A 20,387-nucleotide genomic window follows, 5' to 3' on the forward strand; every position below is an offset into this window, starting at 1 on the left:
TTCAATAATGTTGAAGTCCAGGCTCTGGGGAAGCCAATCCATGACAAAATCTCCAACACCACTGACTGCAATGCAGCTCAAACCATGACAGAGCCTCCAACATGTTACACAGATGCCTGCAGACACTCGCTGTTTTACTTCTCTCCAGACCACTTCAGGAAATACTGATGATGATTTGAACAAAAAGCGTAAAATTTGCATCCATCACTTCATCAGACCCGTTGCCACTGATGTTCGGTCTAGTTCTTGTGTACTTTGGCGTACATCGGACTTCTCTCCCCATTTCCCTTCCTTACAAACTGCTACTTCATAGACGTCTTTAACAAATTACAAGACAGTTTACAGCTCATTGGAAGCAAAATATAAGGAAACAAAGGTTGGCCCAGGATTTCTGCACAGTACTTTATGTCAAACCCCAATTTGACATAAAGTACCTGAGGGAACCTTCCAGATCCCTCAGGTCATCTGGATCCGGTCTTTTATCAGTTCCCAGAGTCAGAACCGGACACAGAGAAGCTGCATTCAGCCTTTATGCTCCTTATATCTGGACAAACTCCCAGAAAGCCTCAGATCAGCTGAAACACTCAGTTTATTTAAATCCAGGTTGAAGACTCACCTATTCTCAGCTGCATTTGAATAAAGCACCAAATCCACACTTTTAAGCTTAAATTTCAAAACTTACATTTAACTACTGATTTTATCTACTGTTCTGATTTTATCTGTTTTGATTTTATATACTGTTTTGTTTGTTTGCTTGTTTTAATCAATTTTAAATCATGCTTTTTATTTGTTTTTGTTTCTAATGTCTTTGTAAAGCACTTTGAATCACCTTGTTGTTGAATTGTGCTATACAAATAAACTTGCCTTGCCTTTAATGTAAACTGAGTGATAACATCTACCTGTTTAAGTATATCTTTACTTTATCTCCATGTCCAATGAAAATTAATTTCCATTGCTTCTACATACTGCTGTAAGAGTTTCCAACTTTGCCTCATAATCACTGACACAACCGCAGATTGCAGGTCTCATTTGTGCAGCATGAAAATATTTCTTAAGGTCTGGCAATGCCATATCTCATTTATGTTTTCCTAGCTGTTTTCAGATTTGATTCTCAGCCTTTGACCAGCCCGTATGAACTTGGAGAAAACTTTATCCCCGGTTCTAAATCCCACAACGTTTTCTGACTTTATATTTCACTGTTGGAACACAACAAAATTTTTCCACAGTCAGACAGGCCTGCCAAAGTACCCGAAACAGACAGACGCACACACCCACACATGTGATCACAAGATTAAATCAATACTAACTTTGCAATTGTAGTTGATAATAAAGACGAAGGAATGACACAAACATCCCCAACCGCCACGGCCAATTTAAAACCTCGAAATACTTCATATGCAAATACGCGACTGTTTTTGTAAGTCATTTTTGTTACCTATTTGTTGCTTTATCAGCCTGTTATTATTATACAGTTTAGGATCTGCCAAAACACCAACGAGCCATTCGTTTGTTTCCCTGAATCTGTATGCGAGTTTCATATGAGGAAAAACTAAATGTATGCCAGAACATGTTCCTGTGAACTACAACTTCTGCCAAGATACATAACTAATAGAGCGGTATTACATTCATTACTGCTTTCTACCAAAGAGTGTTTGCATTTTCTCATGCCTAATTATTCCTCATCTCCCCGGTGTTTTTAATCAGCTGCATGCAAAAGAAACAAAAAAGGAAGCTTGTCTGGAATCAAACCAAAGATATATTTATTCTTCATTTCTGTGTAGTTTTGAGTGGCAGCTGTCTTCATGACAAGAAGCAGAAGCACATAAAGTTACTATAAGACTTTCTCATGACATTTCTGGGCTTTGTTTAAACTTCTGCGATCACACGCACCTCATCGTAAAGCTTTATATCCATCCTGCACTGGTCCACAGGCCACAGGAGAACTGAGCTCACACAGCTGATTGGCAGAGTTTCTAACACAGTGACACTCCCGCTGCACGGTTCTTTGTTTTCATTCGCCGACGGGCTGTTTTTCCTCCACTGGTGATCCTCTCTGAGCAGATAGAGGGTTTCTCTAGTCGCCAGAACCGTCAACGGCATCCAGATATCCTCTGAAAGAAAGCCAGAAAAGTTTCACGTTTTTTAAATAACTCCAAAAGTGCCATTATAACATATTCACACAGAGCTAAATCATATCTTAAGTCATCTCAGGTCATTCTATAAAGAACTGCAGTATTTTCTCCCTCGAGCAAGAGCAACACATTTAAACTTTACTGTTTTGAGCTTTGAGATTTTAACCTCTGATCTTGTCATATAAGCTGCCTTTAGAGGTCACTGATGTTAAAAGCTTTACAAAGTACTTTTGAACTACAAAGAAAAGTTATGGTGTTACATTTCATGCCAGAAAGCTGCATCTTCTGTGGGACACGTGGAGGAAGAAAAAAAAAACAGAGAGAAGTCAGATCCAGACATGTTAAAATTATAGTACTTGAAATTCCAGAGACCTACACAGCTCTGTGCAGCCTGCAGCTACCCCTGCTTTAAATGTGCCTGCTTTAGCAGAGCCAGTTAGGAGTCCTGCAGGGTCAGTATCTACCAAACTCACGCCAAAGCAGTCACCTGCCATCGCTCAGTAAAAACAAAAGATGTCTGCCTCATTTAAGGGCACAGGTTTGATTGTCGATAGGCATCTCACGTCAGCTACTCCCCACGGGTGTGGGGGTTGGGGGGGTTTGAGGTGGGGGGCTCTTCCTGCCATAATCTACTTTTATCTTCAAGGAAATAAAACCTTGTTGCCATTTCATTTGTAATTCTCCCCTTTAGCACATTATCCTGGCATTTATTCCTGCAGTAATTCTGAGGGTGCAGAAGTAGCGTCAGGGATTTAATTGGGCCAAGATTCCTTACTTCTGGCTAAAACCAACAGTTAGGATTTAGCTTTTTCTCCAGCTTGTAAACTAAATTACCTCAATACAAAAACCTCACGACAAACAACACTAACATAAAGAGATACACTCACCAGCCACTTTATTAGATAAACCTGTTCAACTCCTCATTAACACAAACATCTAATCAGCCAATCACATGGCAGCAACTGAGTGTATTTAACCATGAAGAAATGGTCAAGACGGCCGCCGCAGTTCAAACTGAGCAGAACTGTCAGATCACCTTTTTCAGCAGAATGGTCAAAAGGTGATTTAAGTGACTTTGAACGTGTCTTGGTTCTTGGTGCCAGACAGGCTGGTCTGAGTATTTCAGAAACTTCTGCTCTGCTGGGATTTTCCCATACAACCGTGTCTAAGGTTTACAGAGAATGGTCTGAAACAGAGAAAATGCCTAGTGAGCAGCAGTTCTGTGGGTGAAAGTGCCTTGTTAATGCCAGAGGAGAATAGCCAAACTGTTTCAAGCTGCTAGGAAGGCAATAGTAACTCGAATAACTACTACTTGTTGAAACCAACGTATGCAGAAGAGCATACCTTGAAGCAGATGGGCTAAAGCAGCAGAAGACCACACCCATTATGGTCTCCTGCTCCTGAAGACCATAATGGGTGTGGTCTCCTGCCATCAGCTAGAACAGGAAACTGAGGCAACAATTCGCAGACTCACCAAAATTGGTCAATTCAACACTGGAAAAATGTTGCCTGGTTTGATGAGTGTCGATTTCTACAGCGATACTGAAATGGTAGGGTGAGAATTTGGAGTAAGCATGCACGGAATCGTCCTGCCTCGTATCGACTATTCAGGCTCGTGGTGGTGTGGAGGATATTTTCTTGGTACACTTTGACCACCTAGTACCAAATGAAGATTGTTAAAACACCTTACCCTGCCTGAGTATTGTTGCTGACCATGTCCATCCCTTTATGACCACAGTGTACCATCTTCTGATGGCTGCTTCCAGCAGGATAACACACCATGAAACCTCAAACTGGTTTCTTTAACATGACAATGAATTCGCTCTACTCAAACGGTCAGTCACCAGATCTCAATACGATCGAGCACCTTTTGGATGTGTTGGCAGTGAGAGAGTGTTCCCTGGAACACTCTCTCACAGTCTGTTCTCTAAAACCTAAAAGAGGAATTATGGATTTGATCAACTGGTCTCTGAATGCAATTGACACCCCTTCTCAACGAGAATCTGGGCTCAGGTGCGCCTGACTGCTGAAGATATCTACCTATTCGGAACCATGATAACAGGGTTCTTGCTGATCGGAGCTGGCTTGGCCCTGGCTTATCGAAGAATTAAGGAAGCGGAACCGGCTGTTCAAACCCCCACAAGACTGCCCGCTGGGATTGAAATGATGGGACGAGGCGTGAGTTTCTCAAAATGGGCTCATTGAGTGCAGCATGGAGAAGATCTTGGAGAACGCACGGCTGCTGTGAATACTCAGAACAAGACCTCTGAGTGAAAAACTGGATTACATCTGGAGGGGCTAGCTCGAATAACACCTTTGAGCGCAAATTGGATCAAATCTTGGGGAAGTGCATTGCAGTCGCGAGTTCTCAGGACCTGCTCTTTGAGCAAAAAGAATGACAACATCACGGAACGTAAGTTTGGATAACATCATAGAAAGCTCACGGCTCTCCAACGGGAGATTGAGAGACCAGTGTTGGACTGTTAGAGCAGCTTAGAAATTCATATGACCTGTTCGCACTAAAGTAAAAAGCACCATCACTTCATGCGGATACCCTCTCGGTGCCAGCTGCGGTCGCAAGGCTGGAGCCGATCAAAAACACCCTGATAACGACTGTGTTTAGACTGTTCCTTCCCATTCCATGCAAGGCCACCTGGGTTGGCTGGAAGACTGTTTACTTAGCCTAGCAGGGCGAAGGACACTGTCTCAGCTGAACTCTGGACACGCACACACATACATATACACTGATATGCACACACTCATCCCCCCTCCCTTTCCAAACGCCTTCGACGCTTATTCCCTTTCAATGCTGACGGTGGATCAAGGAGACCAGCGCACGCAGGCCGGGATGTACTGGCTAAATCGGCTGTCTCTCACCCCTTTACCCACCCCTGTTGCTTGTCATGTGTTTCTTTGCTGTATTAAGATTTTTTCATGTGCTATGTGCAGAGGTGTTATTTTCTGTTCTCAAACTAATCTCCCTGTTGGAGCTCAGTCTGGGGGGAGTTATTTTTTTCTCCTCATCTTTCCTCGTGTGGTGCATTTTTCCATTGTTATACCTCTCTGACCTGTCTTCCCCATGTGATGTTTTGTGTCATGTATGAATGGTCGGAGGGTAAGATGGCGCCGCCATTGCGTGCAATAGGTCGGCAGCCTTATGAAATTTCCCCTTGTGGGACTAATAAAGGTATATCAAAATCAAATCAAATCAAATCAAACTGTCTAAAGCTATCATGTCAATATGGGCCAAAATCTCTGAGGAATTTTCCAGCTTGTTGAATCTATGCCATGATGAGTTAAAGCAGCGCTGAAGATAAAGGAGGGTCTAACTAGGTACTAGCAAGGTACCTAGTTATCTAGTGATAACTGATAGAAATCTAGAACGGAAGCAAACTCTGTGAGATAAAAAGAAACAAACAGAAAAATAGAGTAATAAAAACTCAAGTCAGCAAAAAAAAACAACTTATGAACAAGTGGATGTGTCACCTTGTAGGAGAAAAGCCAGAACATAGAAGAACTGCAGCTGTCCGTCCTCCACATCTGCCTGGATGTCTTCGCACACTAAAGGCCTGACAGATCAGACAAAGTCCAGTGTTAACATGACATACAAACACAAACAAAAATCTCCTTCAGTTAAAGATACAATGGCATAAACACCGATTTGTATAAAATAACAGGGCGGTTTGGAGCCTTGTGGCTGATAGGTGTGAGATTGAAGGGCTTCAACATCCCAGCGTAAAGTTTACAGTGACTCTGAAGCAAAGGGGATAATTAACATAATGACAGCTGACAGGAGTAGTGTTGTGCAAACACTGGAAGTGAGACTGTGGTTTGCTGCCTCAGAACACATGAAGGTTTGTTTGTATTTTTTGATTTTGTGTTGTGAAGCCTGGAGGAAAAATGACAAATTGGGAGATTTAAGGCCTTATTGTGTTGGCACCTGAATGAATTTGCTAATGTACTTAACAGGCACTTAACAGGCTTGGTTTCTGTTACTGTCAATGTATTTTTTTAAGCTAAAGAGAAAAAAAAGTATTTATTTATGTTCTCTAACTTGGAAAAAAAAAATTTCTTCCAGGATGTCTAAACTGCCTCATATACTTACACAGTTTGTGTGTATGATTGAAAAGTTTGATTATTCACAGCACGTGTTTTTTTTTTTGCAGGTTTATGGGAGGTTTTTTTTTGTTTTGCATGTTTCTTCCCTGAAATCATACTTTCATGAGCTAAACCACATTCCTTTTCAGTGAGCACCCAGGAAAAGCTTCTATCTTCTGAGTGAGAAAGGAAAACATACAAATAAAGGTGCAGAAACACTACTGGCACTGTTAACAAACTACACGGGGGACATGCATGCTCTAGGACTTGCAGAGCAAAACACATGTTACAAATTAAGATGTGGTTTACCAGCTAATTTAGTGGAGCCATTTTACAAAATGGAGTCTAAAAAAAGCTGATTGTAATCAACTAAAGATGTGTCAGAAATGTGCAGCGTTAGAACTTCTACTGCCGTAACTCCCTTTAACCTACACGGCCCAACCACATACAAATGTGCATAACACTATTCAGACCACATCTTTCAGCATCTACGCAAATAAAATCAAAGACGCCTGCTGTTTTCTCACTGCATCCAGCGGGTCCTCCCTCAGCAAAAGTAGGCGTGCAGATGCAGTGTGGGTGCGTACCAGAGATGGTGCTCAGGGGTGAGCCTTGTGGTGGAGATCGACTTCAGCTTGCTCTCTGATTTGTGAGCCATCTCACGCACAACTCCTGAAGAAACGGCAAGAAAACAATTAGTAGTGGTCAAAGAATTACCCGTGAATATTCCCTCTCACCCAGGTTTTTACTAGAGTTGGCTTGCATGATTCACTGTTAATTATTTTATGCTGCATCTCGGTGAGCTCCCTCAGTTCATCCTACCTGAAACAAGCCATTTTAGCACTTCTCCCTTTAACTCTTTAGCCCCCGAAAGCCCCCTAAGAGTAACCCTTGAAGCTCTTTTATGAACAGTTGTTTCTGTCGTATTTCAGACCTCCTCATAGAACAGAATTACTGGGTGTGCCTGAGAAGATAGTGAGGGTGGTCTCTGCCTATGCAGCCATCCTTGGATAAGTCCACATGCTATTCCAACAGTCATCAAACCACATGTTTATTGATATATACTGAGGTGTTAAAACTTGTCATTAAGGGTACAGGGGCAGGTTGCCAAATATCATCTTTATGTGGGAAAGTTAAAACCTTTCAATAGTTCTGCATTTGTTCAGGTATTTGAATATGCAGAGCTTAGGCAGAGGGGTATGCAACCTACGCAAATGTGGTTATATGCGGTGTTCCAAAAAAAACCCCAAAGCATGTAGCTTAGTATCGATGATGCTATGCATGGGTACATGCTTATTGGTTGGAAGGCAACAGGATGAAAAGAACGGATGAAAGGGAGTTCACCATGAATGGGAGAAGCATGAAAAAACACCAAAGATTACAAAAAAATTGCATGAGAAGCATCAAGAGTGGCCGCAGTCATTTCATTGTTTTTAGCATTCAGTTTCACTTCATTTCAAATGTATTTAAATAGAAACAAACAACAACAGTCACCTCAAGGTGCTTTATCTTGGGAAGTAAAGACCCTACAAAACAGAGAAAACCCCCAACAATCAGATGAACCTTGCGAGGAAGCACTTTGCGACAGTGTGAAGGAGAAACTCCTCTTTACCAGGAAGAAACCTACGGCAGAACCAGGGTCAGGGAGAGGCGGCCATTTGTGTGCTCCCTCTGTGACTGACCAACAAAAGTACAAACTGAGGTTTTTTCAGCATTCTGAATATGTAATCTGTTAAGATTTGGGTTTATATTTGTGGAAATTTTTAAGATGTCAATTTTCATTGTGGGATATGATGCATTAGGGTCATTTTAGGTGACATTTGCAAAATAATTCCAGAGGTGGAAGAGCTCTAGTATTCCAAAAGAAACCACAGAATTTCTGAGATGAAACTTCCACATATAAAGCGTGTCACTCAGTGTCCATCGATGTATCGCAGAGTTTATCATTAATGGACAATCCAGGCCCCCGTTGCCTAGATAATCCTCTAATTTATTGATAGGTCAATATTGACAGTATCCTTTGTTCGCACTGGTAGTTGCTTCATTTGGTTATCTTAAGTTTCAGGAGGTGTATTTGTCATTTGTCTGACATGTTCCATTTAGCACATTAAGAAATATCCAACCACCAAAAATTCAAAAATGGTTCCAATACTCAAAAAATGTAATGAAGGTTGAATGAAGATTAAGAGTCTGAAACCTCAACCTTCCCAATCAAAGATCTATTAGTTCACCGCTGAAATTTACTTAAAATTTCTTAGATTCCTTCTGAACATGACATGTGACCATTTCAGCAGTTTACAGCTGGCTGGTTTACAGCTTGTTGAATCAGCTGAGAGGGTAGCACTCCTCTGTTCTCACTTCCCTGAGGCATTTTAGATGAAGTTGACAGATTTGGGGGTTTAGGAACATTTAACAGGAGAAAGCAATCAGGTGAAAGGATACAAATATTACTTCTAAACTTGTAAACGTGTACTATCCTAGAAATGTCACACCCAAACTTTCATGGAAAGAAGTCTAAAGACAAAAGTGGAACCCAAGCCGAAATTTCTTCTGGTAACTGTCATAAGGTGCAGGTGTTAAATATCAGCACCATTGAATCAGTGGTTGAGAAAATGCTGGGAACACAATCTGCCGGGTCACGCCAACAGTTGTGAATTGTGGCGTATCATTGAGTGTGACTACAACAAAGGGAAGAAATGATAACTGGGGTCAAGTTTGAATAGATGAGATTTCAAAGATTTAAAGAGACACTGAGGAGGAGACGGAAAGAAAGAGGACAAGGCTCAGTTACAGCCGAAGGAACATAAAATGAGGGCAAAACATGCTTTCCTTTATTAAAAATGTGAAAATCAGAAAAAAAAAGTCTTATCTAATTTTCACCTATGTTACAAAATGACACCGTATCCCCAAAAGTTCATCGACAGTTTGGTTCCTTAATTTCAACAAAAACATTGTTGACATTTAATAAAATGATTCTAAAAATATACACCAGCTTCTAAAAGGTGTGTATCAATCTATAATGTTTGATGTAATGAAATGTTTATTCATACTGACATTTCAGTAAGCATGAAGAAAGATTTAGGGTTCAGAAACCAGTCGTGACATTGGCCACACACACAGTTTTTACATTCCTGATAAATTTCAAAGTTAAACAATCATTTTGAACTAATCAGTGCTTATAAACACATAATTCACCTCTCAGGATTAAGTGCCACAAAATTAGATCAGCATTTTATTTTTTGTTCTCATATATTTGTAACCACTACCTTTTTTTTTTTATCCAGAAGTTAGTGGTTACCACTTTGCACGAGAACCCATTTTCATTTCTTAAAAAAAATAAAAAAGAAATAAGAAAAGAAAAATCATATTTTGTCATTAAATCTAATTGTCGAATTGTTTAAAATCTCGTGGTTTATCAAACTCCGTTGCCTTTGGATAAAAAAGGTAAGGTTCTTGCCCCGCTTTGTGTCACGTGTCTGATGTTTTTCAAGACTGTGCATAGTTTTATTCATATTCATTTATTTTAATAATTTCCTTAAAAAAAGTTTCAAAATATTTTGGACAAAACTGACAGATGGCTCAGTTGCTTTCACGAAAATCTGCACTGGCCCCGGGTCAAAGTTTCCCCACACTCCTGGCAGTGTTTAGCATGTCTGAGGGGAAGCAGTGAGCGTTAAGACTAACAACGAGATTAAATAACGTGTTAACGTGGACAGTTTAGCAAGGTGCCATCCAAGACCGCAATCAGGAGTAAGTAAAGGTGACAAGCAGAGCGTGTTAAGAACCAAATCTGAAACAAACAGACTTTCACTAGAGCTCTGCTCTGTGTCAATATTGCTGTGTGGCTGCTTCCAACAACAACACCCCTGATCATTTTCACATGATATCAAATACCAAACCACCGTCTGATACGTTAGACACTCGGGACAGGAAATGGGTAAAGATTTGATTTTCTAATTCCAGTTTCCAAAGCAACATCTCTCTCTGTTGATACCGACAACTCGCACCAAATCTTCTACAACACGGTTTGATTGCAACAGTGAACATTAATAGAGTCCTTCAAGCGTGAGAAAAGACCTGGCAGACCCCCCCACCCAAAAAAAACCACCCCAAAAAACACTGGGCCGTAGATTCCAGAGGTCTTGTGTTATCTCTCCTGTTTCAATAAAGCTGTGTCAGACTAGGTTGGAGAAAGAAGCTCTAAGCTCCAGAAAACTGTCCCTGTTATAACCACATCCTTCCTCTGTCTTCCAGGCAGCGAGTCCATCGTCATTCCAGTTGTGGTTTCGAAAAAACTTTGTCCACATGAAAGGAGCCAGCTTGGACAACAGTCAGACTTTGTTATGGTTAAGCTTTTCCGTATTTCTCCTGACAAAATATTGCAACAGCTGTTTTCGGGGTTAATTTGGCAGTGGCATCAGAGAGTTTGTCATATTAGCCACTTTGTTTTCAGGACAGAAATAAGTACAGCCTTCGTATAATTCACATGTAGGTGTCTAAAGCAATGAGAAACATCGGGATTCATTTGTCTTCTGAGCACCTGGAAGGATACAAAAAGATCTTATTTGTGGGTTGTTGTTTTTTTTTCTCTACTCCGTCTGCTTTGTTTTGGAGACATTCTGGTCTTGCTGAAAGCAATCTGGAATTATTTTCACCCACAAAGAATACAACGCAGTAAATGAGCGGTTTATGGACTTAAAAAGAAAATGCTGTTAGTGGAGAGACAAAACTTCAAGGAAGAGGGAGAAGAAAGAAGCAAGTGGGATGCCTAAAATGTTCCTTGATCCTGGTCAGTGAGAGGATCAAATAAGTTCATAAATACTCTCATATATGTGGGTGGAAACATTCGTCAGACAAACATATTTAGATAATGAACTGCCTTTTTGTTTCAGTACATTACATTGAAATGTTTCTTCTGTTTTTTTGTTGTTGTATTTTTTACTGAAAGATGAAACCAGAGTGAAAATTGAAGATAAATTATTTTAATATAATGACCAACCACTAAATGCAACTCTTACAAAAGCGCGTTGGTAAATGAAACCAAATTGTGGTAGCGACTCTCAGCAGAGATTCAGGACTATTTTGGCTAAAATATATACCCACTACTGTGGTAGGAAGCCTTCAGAGAATTACTTGCAAAAGGGAAAATCTGCCCACTTTTGATAATTGGCAGTTGTTTCAGACCCTTTCTATAAGGGATGCAAGCAAAATGTCAATTTTTTTAAAGGTTTTTGCCTTTTTAAACATTCCTTTGAAAAGGAAAAATAGAGCATTTATAAAAACAGATTACCCCTTCCTCTTAAAACAATATGTAAAAAGATTTGATATGATCTGAAATAATTACACTTGTAGCCTCAAAATTATGTTGCAATGTTTGAAGGATACAGTCCAATATAAGTAAATAGGTCAGCAAAACTCACTTCTCTCTGATGATAGCGATACTGAGGTGACATCTTGAGGATATCATGGACTTTTCTGTCAGTAAATGCCAGTGTTTTTGCCCCTGTCAGCTGCTGTAGGCCTATGTTAGCTGCTGTTAGTGAAACTTTTTTTTTTGGATCTAACATTATTGGACTTGGACACTTAGTGAATAAACTCGATACTCGACAGACACTCCAGCCTAACATTAGGCAGGCTAACAATGAGCATATTTATGCATGTTTATGTGTTAGAGCCCTGAATTCAGTTCAAGAAATGAGGCTTGAGGTGAGAAGGAAACGCGTGCCACATATTTGACCGGTCTCTAGCCACAGACATGCGGTAGATTATGTAGAACGGTGATGTCCATCTTGGCCACTATATTCAAGATGGTGGGACAGCTTTGCAGCTTCAACAAAGCAGCGCCTATAACCGTGTCAACCAGCTGGCAGCCAGTTGAGTTGTGCTCATTGACAAAGACTCATTCAGATTGATTGCAACATGTTGGAAATCTGTCTGTATTTATAAACTCCACACCAATTATTTGAACTTGAACAATCTCTTTGAGAGTGATTGCAGTTAACAAAAGTGGTCGTCAGTGTTGAATACCCTCCAGCTCTGTGTAACCATTTAGTCACCACACATGGTAATCGGTCACAGAATGTGAAAAAATTCAACACAATTAAAAGGCAGCCATCGGTTTTGTTTGTAGTTGTAAGGAGAATGCTGTCCTACTTTTACTTGTGACTGAGCCATTAGCTTGGTCTGAATTAGGAGGTAGCTTTGCCATGCTAACTGTATCCTGTCCCAGGTTGTTGTTCAGTTAAGACTTCTACGTGAACAGAAATCAAAACAAGTAAATAAACTGAGCAAGATCCTTAAAAAGTCCATATACAAAACACATCTCGTGCTTTTTTTTCCACATCCATCAGGCTTGATCTGTACAAACTGGAGATGGACCGATCCGATATTACGTATCGGTATCAGTCCGATACTGACCTAAATTACTGGATCGGATATCGGAGAAAAATAAAAAATGTAATCCGATCCATTAAATATCACGAAAGCACCTCACAAAACTTGCAACACGCCGTAACTCACCTCAGAACGTTAGCACGTCGGAGCAGTATGCATCACGTGATAGAGCGGCTGTGGCATGCGGGACCCGTGGTGGTCTGGATAGCATTTGGAGCTTCGCTAGCAACCCGGCATTTCATCTCCGACAAAGTTATCCCCGAGAGAAGTAAAGCAAGTGTGTAAGTCCATCTCTGAATGTTTGTAAAGCATTCCTGCGTTAAGCTTAACAAGCGAGTGCCTCTTCTTGCTGCTACTTCAATCATGAAACTGCTTAATGATCAGCTGATCGGCTTTTCTGTCGCGAGTCCGTCTCTGTTGTTTGCTTTTGGCCCACTTTGCACCAGAAAGAGGAAACCAGCGGCTGAACAACAGCAGCACGTTTAAGCTTGATCAGCTGTTGTTAGAATTTATTTAATATTACTTTCTACACCAGGATCTTTTTCTACATAGCTGATGCTGGTAACTGTGCAGGGGCGGATCTAGCAAAGTTTAGCCAGGGGGGCCGATAGGGCATTAACAGGGAAAAGGGGGCACAAAGACATACTTTTCTTTCTTATTCTCATTTAAAATGTCGAGCTTTTAATAAATAATTATCCGAATCTTACACCCAAAGTTTTAATTTGATATAAAATGAATAGAAGTCCATTACTGTATATAGTGACTATTAAGTCTAATATATATACCCTAGTAAGCTATAGTACTTTTTCCTTTGGGAAGGTACCATCTGTGCAGTCTGCAATTTTGTTGAAGAAAGATGTTGAATCTATTTAATATTTCTTGAAAAATAATTGATTTCTGTGCGTTTTTTTTCACACTGCATCAAATTAAGGTTGATTACGTCGATTAAGCATCATGAGGTGGAGTGTGAGGGGTGGGTCCCTATTTTTTATTTATTTATTTTTGTTGTTGCTGGGAGTTGGAACCCTATTAGTTAGGTTGCTTAATATTTATGCTAAGTACTCTTTAAAATACCAGAATAGGGAGGATGGTGTAGGTTTAAGTTTATTAGATTGATCAGTATTGCTGAACTATGAAATTTTTTTTTTTTGCATACAGGTATAACAGAATAGCTTTAGTGTAGTTGTTTTAAACTTGAGTATGAACTTATACAAAATGCAGCAAGATATTTAAAAAACAGTTTTGTTGATTAAAAAACACTATATCGGATTCATATCGGTATCGGCAGATATCCAAATTTATGATATCGGTATCGGACATAAAGTGGTATCGTGCCATCTCTAGTACAAACATCAGGGACCATCCCTCTCTGTGCTGTTTTAATTGTAATTTTTGTTCGCATGGGTTCAATATCAAAACGTTACATGTGCTAAAACTAAGCGTCGATCCTATTCCACACATGCCAAAATGTTTTTCTGTTTTTCTCCAAATGTTTAGGGGCTGGTAACTGTCAAATAGATTTTCCATATTTCTCCAGACATTCCAAAGCCCAGGAAGAAGTCCCTGTATAATAAAAGGTTTTCCTCTCAGCCTCTGGTCCTCTCAGTCAGACAAGTTGGTGTGGTGATGTGCTCAGTCTGTGGAAACCCAATACTGAGGGGGACGGGTAGAAATTTGCGTCACAAAGCACACATATGGTATAGTATTACTTTGTGGCGGCGAGTGGGTCTGTGACAGGGAACATGTTGTTCAAATGTCTGCCTCAGGGACGTAACACAGCCCTCCAACTTTTAAAATTAGGTTAACTGTGTTTAATCTTCCCTCACTGTGCCCTGAGGTTAATCCTGAACCCAGTGTAACCAGTAAACACAGCGAGAACGGGACAGTCACATTGTCTTTCTGACTATATTAACAAAATAAAAACTTCCATACAGTTTCCTTTTATTCTGTGGGGTTTCTTTTTTACCTGTTAAACGGCCAAAGAAGCGTTTGCACCGCACGCTGTCCCTCACGAGTAGCGTGTAGGCCACGCCCACATCTTCAAACTCCATGTGGATGCTCTGAGAGCCCAGCCCCACCTCCAGGTAGCTCAGCTCCATGATTGGGTAGCTGTCCCTTTTCTGCAGCCAATTGGTGAGCTGGCCTCTGCTGGGAGGAAACAACATGAGGCATCAGGAGGTAAAGAAAATGTCCTGCCTCGCTTGACCTCGATTAAACAGTTTACGTGATGTCTGACACTTGTAATCCGTTTGTAAAAGTCAGAGTTTTGTTAGTGCAAATCACATCAGTAACTTATGTAATGCCTCATTTTTCAGGGATTAGGACACCCGGTCAAATCCATATTAACAGTCTGGTTTCCGAGACAGTGCCAAGAACAAGAGAATTCAGCACCTGCAACATGCAGTACATAGCAACTTTTGACGTCACCTTGGAAGAGCATCAGAGGAAAAGCTGATGTGTGAGGGAAGTCAACCTATTATGGCCAACAAATTTCTCACAGAGGGGAGAAAAACAGAAAAGAGCCCAGGGACTGCAGACGCTTCGAGATCAATGTGTTTTCAAGATGTGACCTAGAAACAGGTTATTCTGCTGGGCAGGTTGTGCAATATTAACCAGATCCTAATCAGAGGGTGCTGAGTTTTTCACCACCATCACAAGACATAATTGTTATCTGCCACGTGGTTGCATGGAAAAGTCAGCTTTGAGGACGCTGCTTAAACTTGTCCTTAAGTGGCTTTGATTTAATCATCTTTTTATCTGTTTCGGTTTTATGGTCGGCATACCCCTGCTCTTGGGGAAAGTCTTCACACTTGATTCAACGTAAATCAATCACCGAGGCACTGGAGATACCACAAAGCTAGAAAAAGTGCTGAGATCGTTTTTGTCATTAAGGTCTACATAAAGTACTAAAATAAAACTGCAAAACTCATAGTATTGCCATCACAGTTCAAACAAGATACAATAAATGTAAGAAAGCAAACAAACCCGTCCTGATTTATTGCTGCTTACCAAGCAAATTATAATATTAGACAACAATAATCCAAATAAGTACTAAATGCAGTTGGTAACTGACAGTTTCATTCATTAAAGGAAAAGTTATCCAAACCTACCTGGCTCTGTGTTAAACGTAATTGCCTTGCATTGTAAAACCATGAATAAAGTGGGATTCACCACATTTTTAGAAAGCTGAGTTCAGTTTCACTCCCCAATCTCAGGTCCGATTACTGACAGACCTGTTGAATCAATAAATCACTTAAATAGAGCCTGTGTGTTAAGCGAAGTAGGTGAAATGATTTCAGAACCAACACGTGATGCCACAATCTAAAGAAAGAGCTGAGAAACAAAGTTACTGACATCTTTCAGTTTTTACAAAGCCATTTACAAGGCTTTGAGACTCCAGTGAGTGAGAACCATTATACACAAAAGGAGAAAACTTGGAACAGGCGTGAACCGTACCAGGAGTCACCAACCCCCAACAGCACATCAACGACTCATCCAGGAGGTCACCAAAGAACCAGAACAACATCTAAAGAACTGCAGGCCTCACTTGTTAAGGTCAGAGTTCATGATTCAACAATAAGACAAATACTGAGTAAAAATGGCATCCATGGGAGAGTTCAAGGAGAAAACCACTGCTGACCAAAAAGATCACAAAGACAACGTCTCACATTTACCAAAAACATCTTGATGATTCCCAAGACTTTTGGAAAATATCCTGTGGACTCATGAGACAAAAGCTGCACTTTTTGGAAGGTCTGAGTCCCGTTACATCTGACATAAAATGAACAGCATTTCGTAAAATGGACATCATAGCAACAGTCCAGTCAAACATGGTGGTGGTAGTGTGACGGTCTGGGGCTGCTTTGCTCAAGTAAGGAAAATCCTGAAAGAGGATGACTATCAGTTCAGTTCCTGAAGCACCTCTGAATGACTCAAAAAAAAATTTTTTTTAAATCCCAAAATGAGGATTTTAGGGTGGCCTAATCAAAGTCTGGATTCAAATCCTGAACGTAAGATGCTTTGGCATTGACCTTAAACAGCATGTCCAATGTGGCTGAATTGAAACAATTCTGCAAAGAAGAGTGGGCCAAAATTCCCCCACAGTGACGTGCCAGTTATTGCAAACTCTTGATTCCCCCCCAGGTCTAAATAGCTTTTTTCCCTTAAATGAAATCATCATTTACAAAGTGCATTTTGTATTTACTCAAGTTATATTTATATTATATTAAAATTGGTTTATGATCTGACTCTACTGACCAATCATACTGGAGCAAGCTTCGGTTGCAGAAGGAAAGGTAAGACTACAGTTACTGAAATACAATCTTGAAATGATTGCCAATCATCTGATGATGATTTAATGTTTTGTTAGCTTTTTAAGATGCTTTTTGCATCAGAAGCAGAGTAGTTGATGGGTTCCAAGACGGCACTGACGGTCATTCATGTTTGCCTTCTCTGTAGTGTTGTTTTTTGTTTGAACAAAAACTTTGTGATTTATCTGGAGCTTTAGAGACTCTTGTCCCCAATTCTGTCACTACAGTTCGTCCCCTCTTCACCGCTACCAAACTAATCACTACTGGCTGAAGTGAAACACATGTGGGTAAAGGATGCTACAAAACTCCATTATGCTGGGAAACAGAGATTTACTTGGGAAAGACTGGCTTAATCAGCTTTGTGTGAACAAAATTGCTCTACTTACTGCAAATCTGATGTCATTTCCAGGAAATAAATACGTTGATTTGAGACAACCAGCAGCGAGGGAACCTCCCCAGGTTCTCCAAATTTGACAGCTGACATCTGAAAGTCCAGAGAAAAACAAGCAAACAGCAGGGGGTAAATGACAAAAAGCTGGAAAACACTGACTGTCTTAGCAGAAGAACAGAGAAGCTCTCCTGTGCTGATAAAGTCTTTTACAACATTGTAATGAGCACCATAAAGTCAACAATAAACTATTAAACAACCACATTATCAGATGAAACCAAGCTCTGTAAGTTTTCTTGTATCATTTCCTCCAATATAACGCAAGAAGTAAGAGAACAAGTGAAAAATGGAGCAGCCCCTGTCACTGGGTAAATAAACATAACCAAGATGAATGGTGTGTGACTTCCTGTTTCCAGCTGCTTGGTCCTTTTTGCTCTTTGTACAAGTGTCTCATAGAGACAAGCAACAGCCTGGTGATTCGAAGAAGTCTCAAACAACATTTAATGACGACAGCAGTGCACAAGCTACACAAAGGAGCCAAAGAAGAGGAAGAAGAAAAAGAAGAAGAGTGGGGCTTCAATGGGATCCTGGGAGATTTACTGTCAGAGTTCGTCTTGGCTGACTGAGATGAAACCGCAGATGAAGGGTAATAGGTCTTAAAGTTGTCACCAGCTATTAAGTTGGAATTTTTTTCACCCCACTGGGGAGATAATCTAAAGTTTTTTGGGTTTTTTTTCCTTTAAAACCACAGTCACAAAAGAAACAATAACACCGACATATAAAAACGCTGCACTGCCAAAATTGAGCGATCAGTCATAGGCTGCCATTGCCGGCAAACTTGTGCTTTAACACAGAGTCTGGAAACAATAGTGTTTCCTGAATTACACTAATGCCAGTAAAGATTTAAAGACCCTGAAAACATATTTTCTCAATCTTCTCTTTACTGTGAATTATGAAACCATACAATAATACATTTTTTTCTTTGGTTTTTAAGCTCTAAGCTTTGTCCCCTCTGTGTGAGGCTCACAAACCTTAAGGAAAGAATGAAGTTCTTCTTCTTCCTCAAAGACTTCTACATCCAGGAAAAGCTTGAGCCGATGGTCCACCACCTCGTAATCCTCAGACAGAAGATCCAAATCATCTAAAAAATATATATGACAAAAAAAAAACTAAGTCATGATAAGTTACAAAGTAACTAAAATCAGCTTTGTATTTATGCTTTCAGATGATTCTACATTAATATCGTTATAGCGTAGCTTCCTGGAAACACTGGGAAGCCTTGCATACAGTATTTCTTGGTTTTTATGAAACCATATTCAGAGTTTACTGTAGCAGACTGCAGCGCTGGCCAACAGCCCTCATGCAGAAAGGCATTTAAGAGCAATAAATCCACCAAAGAACAGCAACAGAAGTTATTAGAACTGTGATGGATGGTTGTAGCTGATCAAAAACAACAGGGCACGGATCTGCAGAGACCAAAGCTGAGGCCTTTGATTTGAGAAGAGTGCAAACAGAGATCTGATTAAAACAGCCTTTGAACTTTCAGATAACTGCTTTTAAATGGGGAGAGGTGCATGCACACACAAGCATACGCACAGGTTGACGAGTCTTTAGAGACCGGTTGAAGAGGTGCTCTGGAACAATGGATGCACTGTGTCGCTAAAAAAAAACCCCCAAACAAACCTCATATTCAATGTGCGTCAGTGTTTTGGGATGAGTTCTCCAGAACAAAACTGCCATTTCAGAAGGACAGATTACATGGCTCTGCAACTGCAATCTCACAATTGGAAAAAACACAGAGGAAAAAAGATACAGAAAGCTATCATTACGACTCGGCCTTCCCTCTCTGAGGCTTTCATTCCTCTCCCATCACTTCCAGCAATGACTCCAATCTGTCTTGTTGCACATTTACCATGTGGTTCATCTAAAAATGGCAGCCAGATGTGGGGGGGGGGGGGGAGTCAGATGCTGTCACAGAGATACAGAGCAGCTCAGAGGATTTCTGTGCCACACAATATTCATAAATATTTCTCAGTCTGCGCTCACTTTCAATTAGGACTTACATCTGTCTTTAGCAAAGGCAGTAAAGCCAATGTAAACAGTTTAAACCACATGCCACTGCTGATGTGTTTTACAATGACCACGCGAAGTGCAGAATTTGAGTTTGAAGCAATAAAACTCCACTTATATTTTACTGCTGTTTGGCTTGTTCTTCAATAAACAGTGCTGCCAACAAAGTTATTTTAGATGTAAAAATGTATGTATGTGTATGTTGGGTATGCATGTCAGAATTTCACTTGGGTGCGGTTAAAAGGTGCATGTTTAGCTGTATTGTTTTTAAAACTATACTACCGGCTAACAGCCGAAAGGTTTAAAGCATGACTCGAAAGAGTTCAACCACTACTCTTTATGACAAGCGCTCGCTTATCCGTCCAAAGATGTGCACTGTGCCTGCAGTTAACTGATAAGAAGAGTTGACATTTGAGGTGAAGTGATGCTTTCATTACCAAGCTCTTCATTTCTCTTTTACGACAACAGTGTTGGAATAGTGACTATAAAATGCTCTACAAGCCTAAGATACAGTGCTGTGAAAAAGCCTTTGCCCCCTTTTTGATTTCTTAGTTTTTTGCATGTGACGCTTATATGTTTCAGATCAAATAAATTCTAAGTTTAAGGTTTTTTATTTACTTGGGTAATCTCTGTCAAGAATTAAAACTTGTTTAATGATCGGAAACATGACAAATATCCAAAAAATTGCTAAATAAGGAAGGGGACAAATACTTTTTCATAGCAGTGTATACAAAAGCCACAGTGTAACATCTGCTGTGCATTGTGCCCGCTGCCACAACAAAAGAAAAACGAAAAGAAAAAAGAGAATAAGGAAACAGTTCAGTCCAGGGTACAACAGTTATTCTGTCTTCCTGCCTTTTGTCACTGCAGAGTTGCTCCAAAAAGTAAACGGTAAACGTCCTGTATTTGTATAGCGCTTTCCCTATGGACCCCAAAGCGCTTTACACTACATTCAGTCATCCACCCATTCACACACACATTCACACACTGGTGATG

At 40.3% G+C, this 20,387-nt stretch overlaps 1 protein-coding gene across 1 annotated transcript in view; it reads right to left on the reverse strand.

Moving 5' to 3' along the window:
- Window positions 1-1,866: 1,866 nt before the first annotated feature.
- stk11ip (serine/threonine kinase 11 interacting protein) overlaps window positions 1,867-20,387 on the reverse strand; it is a 37,538-nt gene continuing 19,017 nt past the window's right edge. Inside the window, exons 20-25 of the mRNA XM_005753101.1 lie at window positions 18,353-18,462; window positions 17,320-17,417; window positions 14,590-14,771; window positions 6,818-6,902; window positions 5,619-5,701; window positions 1,867-2,111 (exon numbers count right to left, since the gene is read on the reverse strand). Coding sequence (XP_005753158.1) covers window positions 1,867-2,111; window positions 5,619-5,701; window positions 6,818-6,902; window positions 14,590-14,771; window positions 17,320-17,417; window positions 18,353-18,462 — 803 coding nt within the window. The remainder of the gene's footprint in view (window positions 2,112-5,618; window positions 5,702-6,817; window positions 6,903-14,589; window positions 14,772-17,319; window positions 17,418-18,352; window positions 18,463-20,387) is intronic.

The sequence above is a fragment of the Pundamilia nyererei genome, unplaced genomic scaffold, assembly GCF_000239375.1.
Source record: "Pundamilia nyererei isolate P.nyererei 1_Seehausen unplaced genomic scaffold, PunNye1.0 scaffold00401, whole genome shotgun sequence".
In the NCBI taxonomy this organism is placed as follows: Eukaryota; Metazoa; Chordata; class Actinopteri; order Cichliformes; family Cichlidae; genus Pundamilia; species Pundamilia nyererei.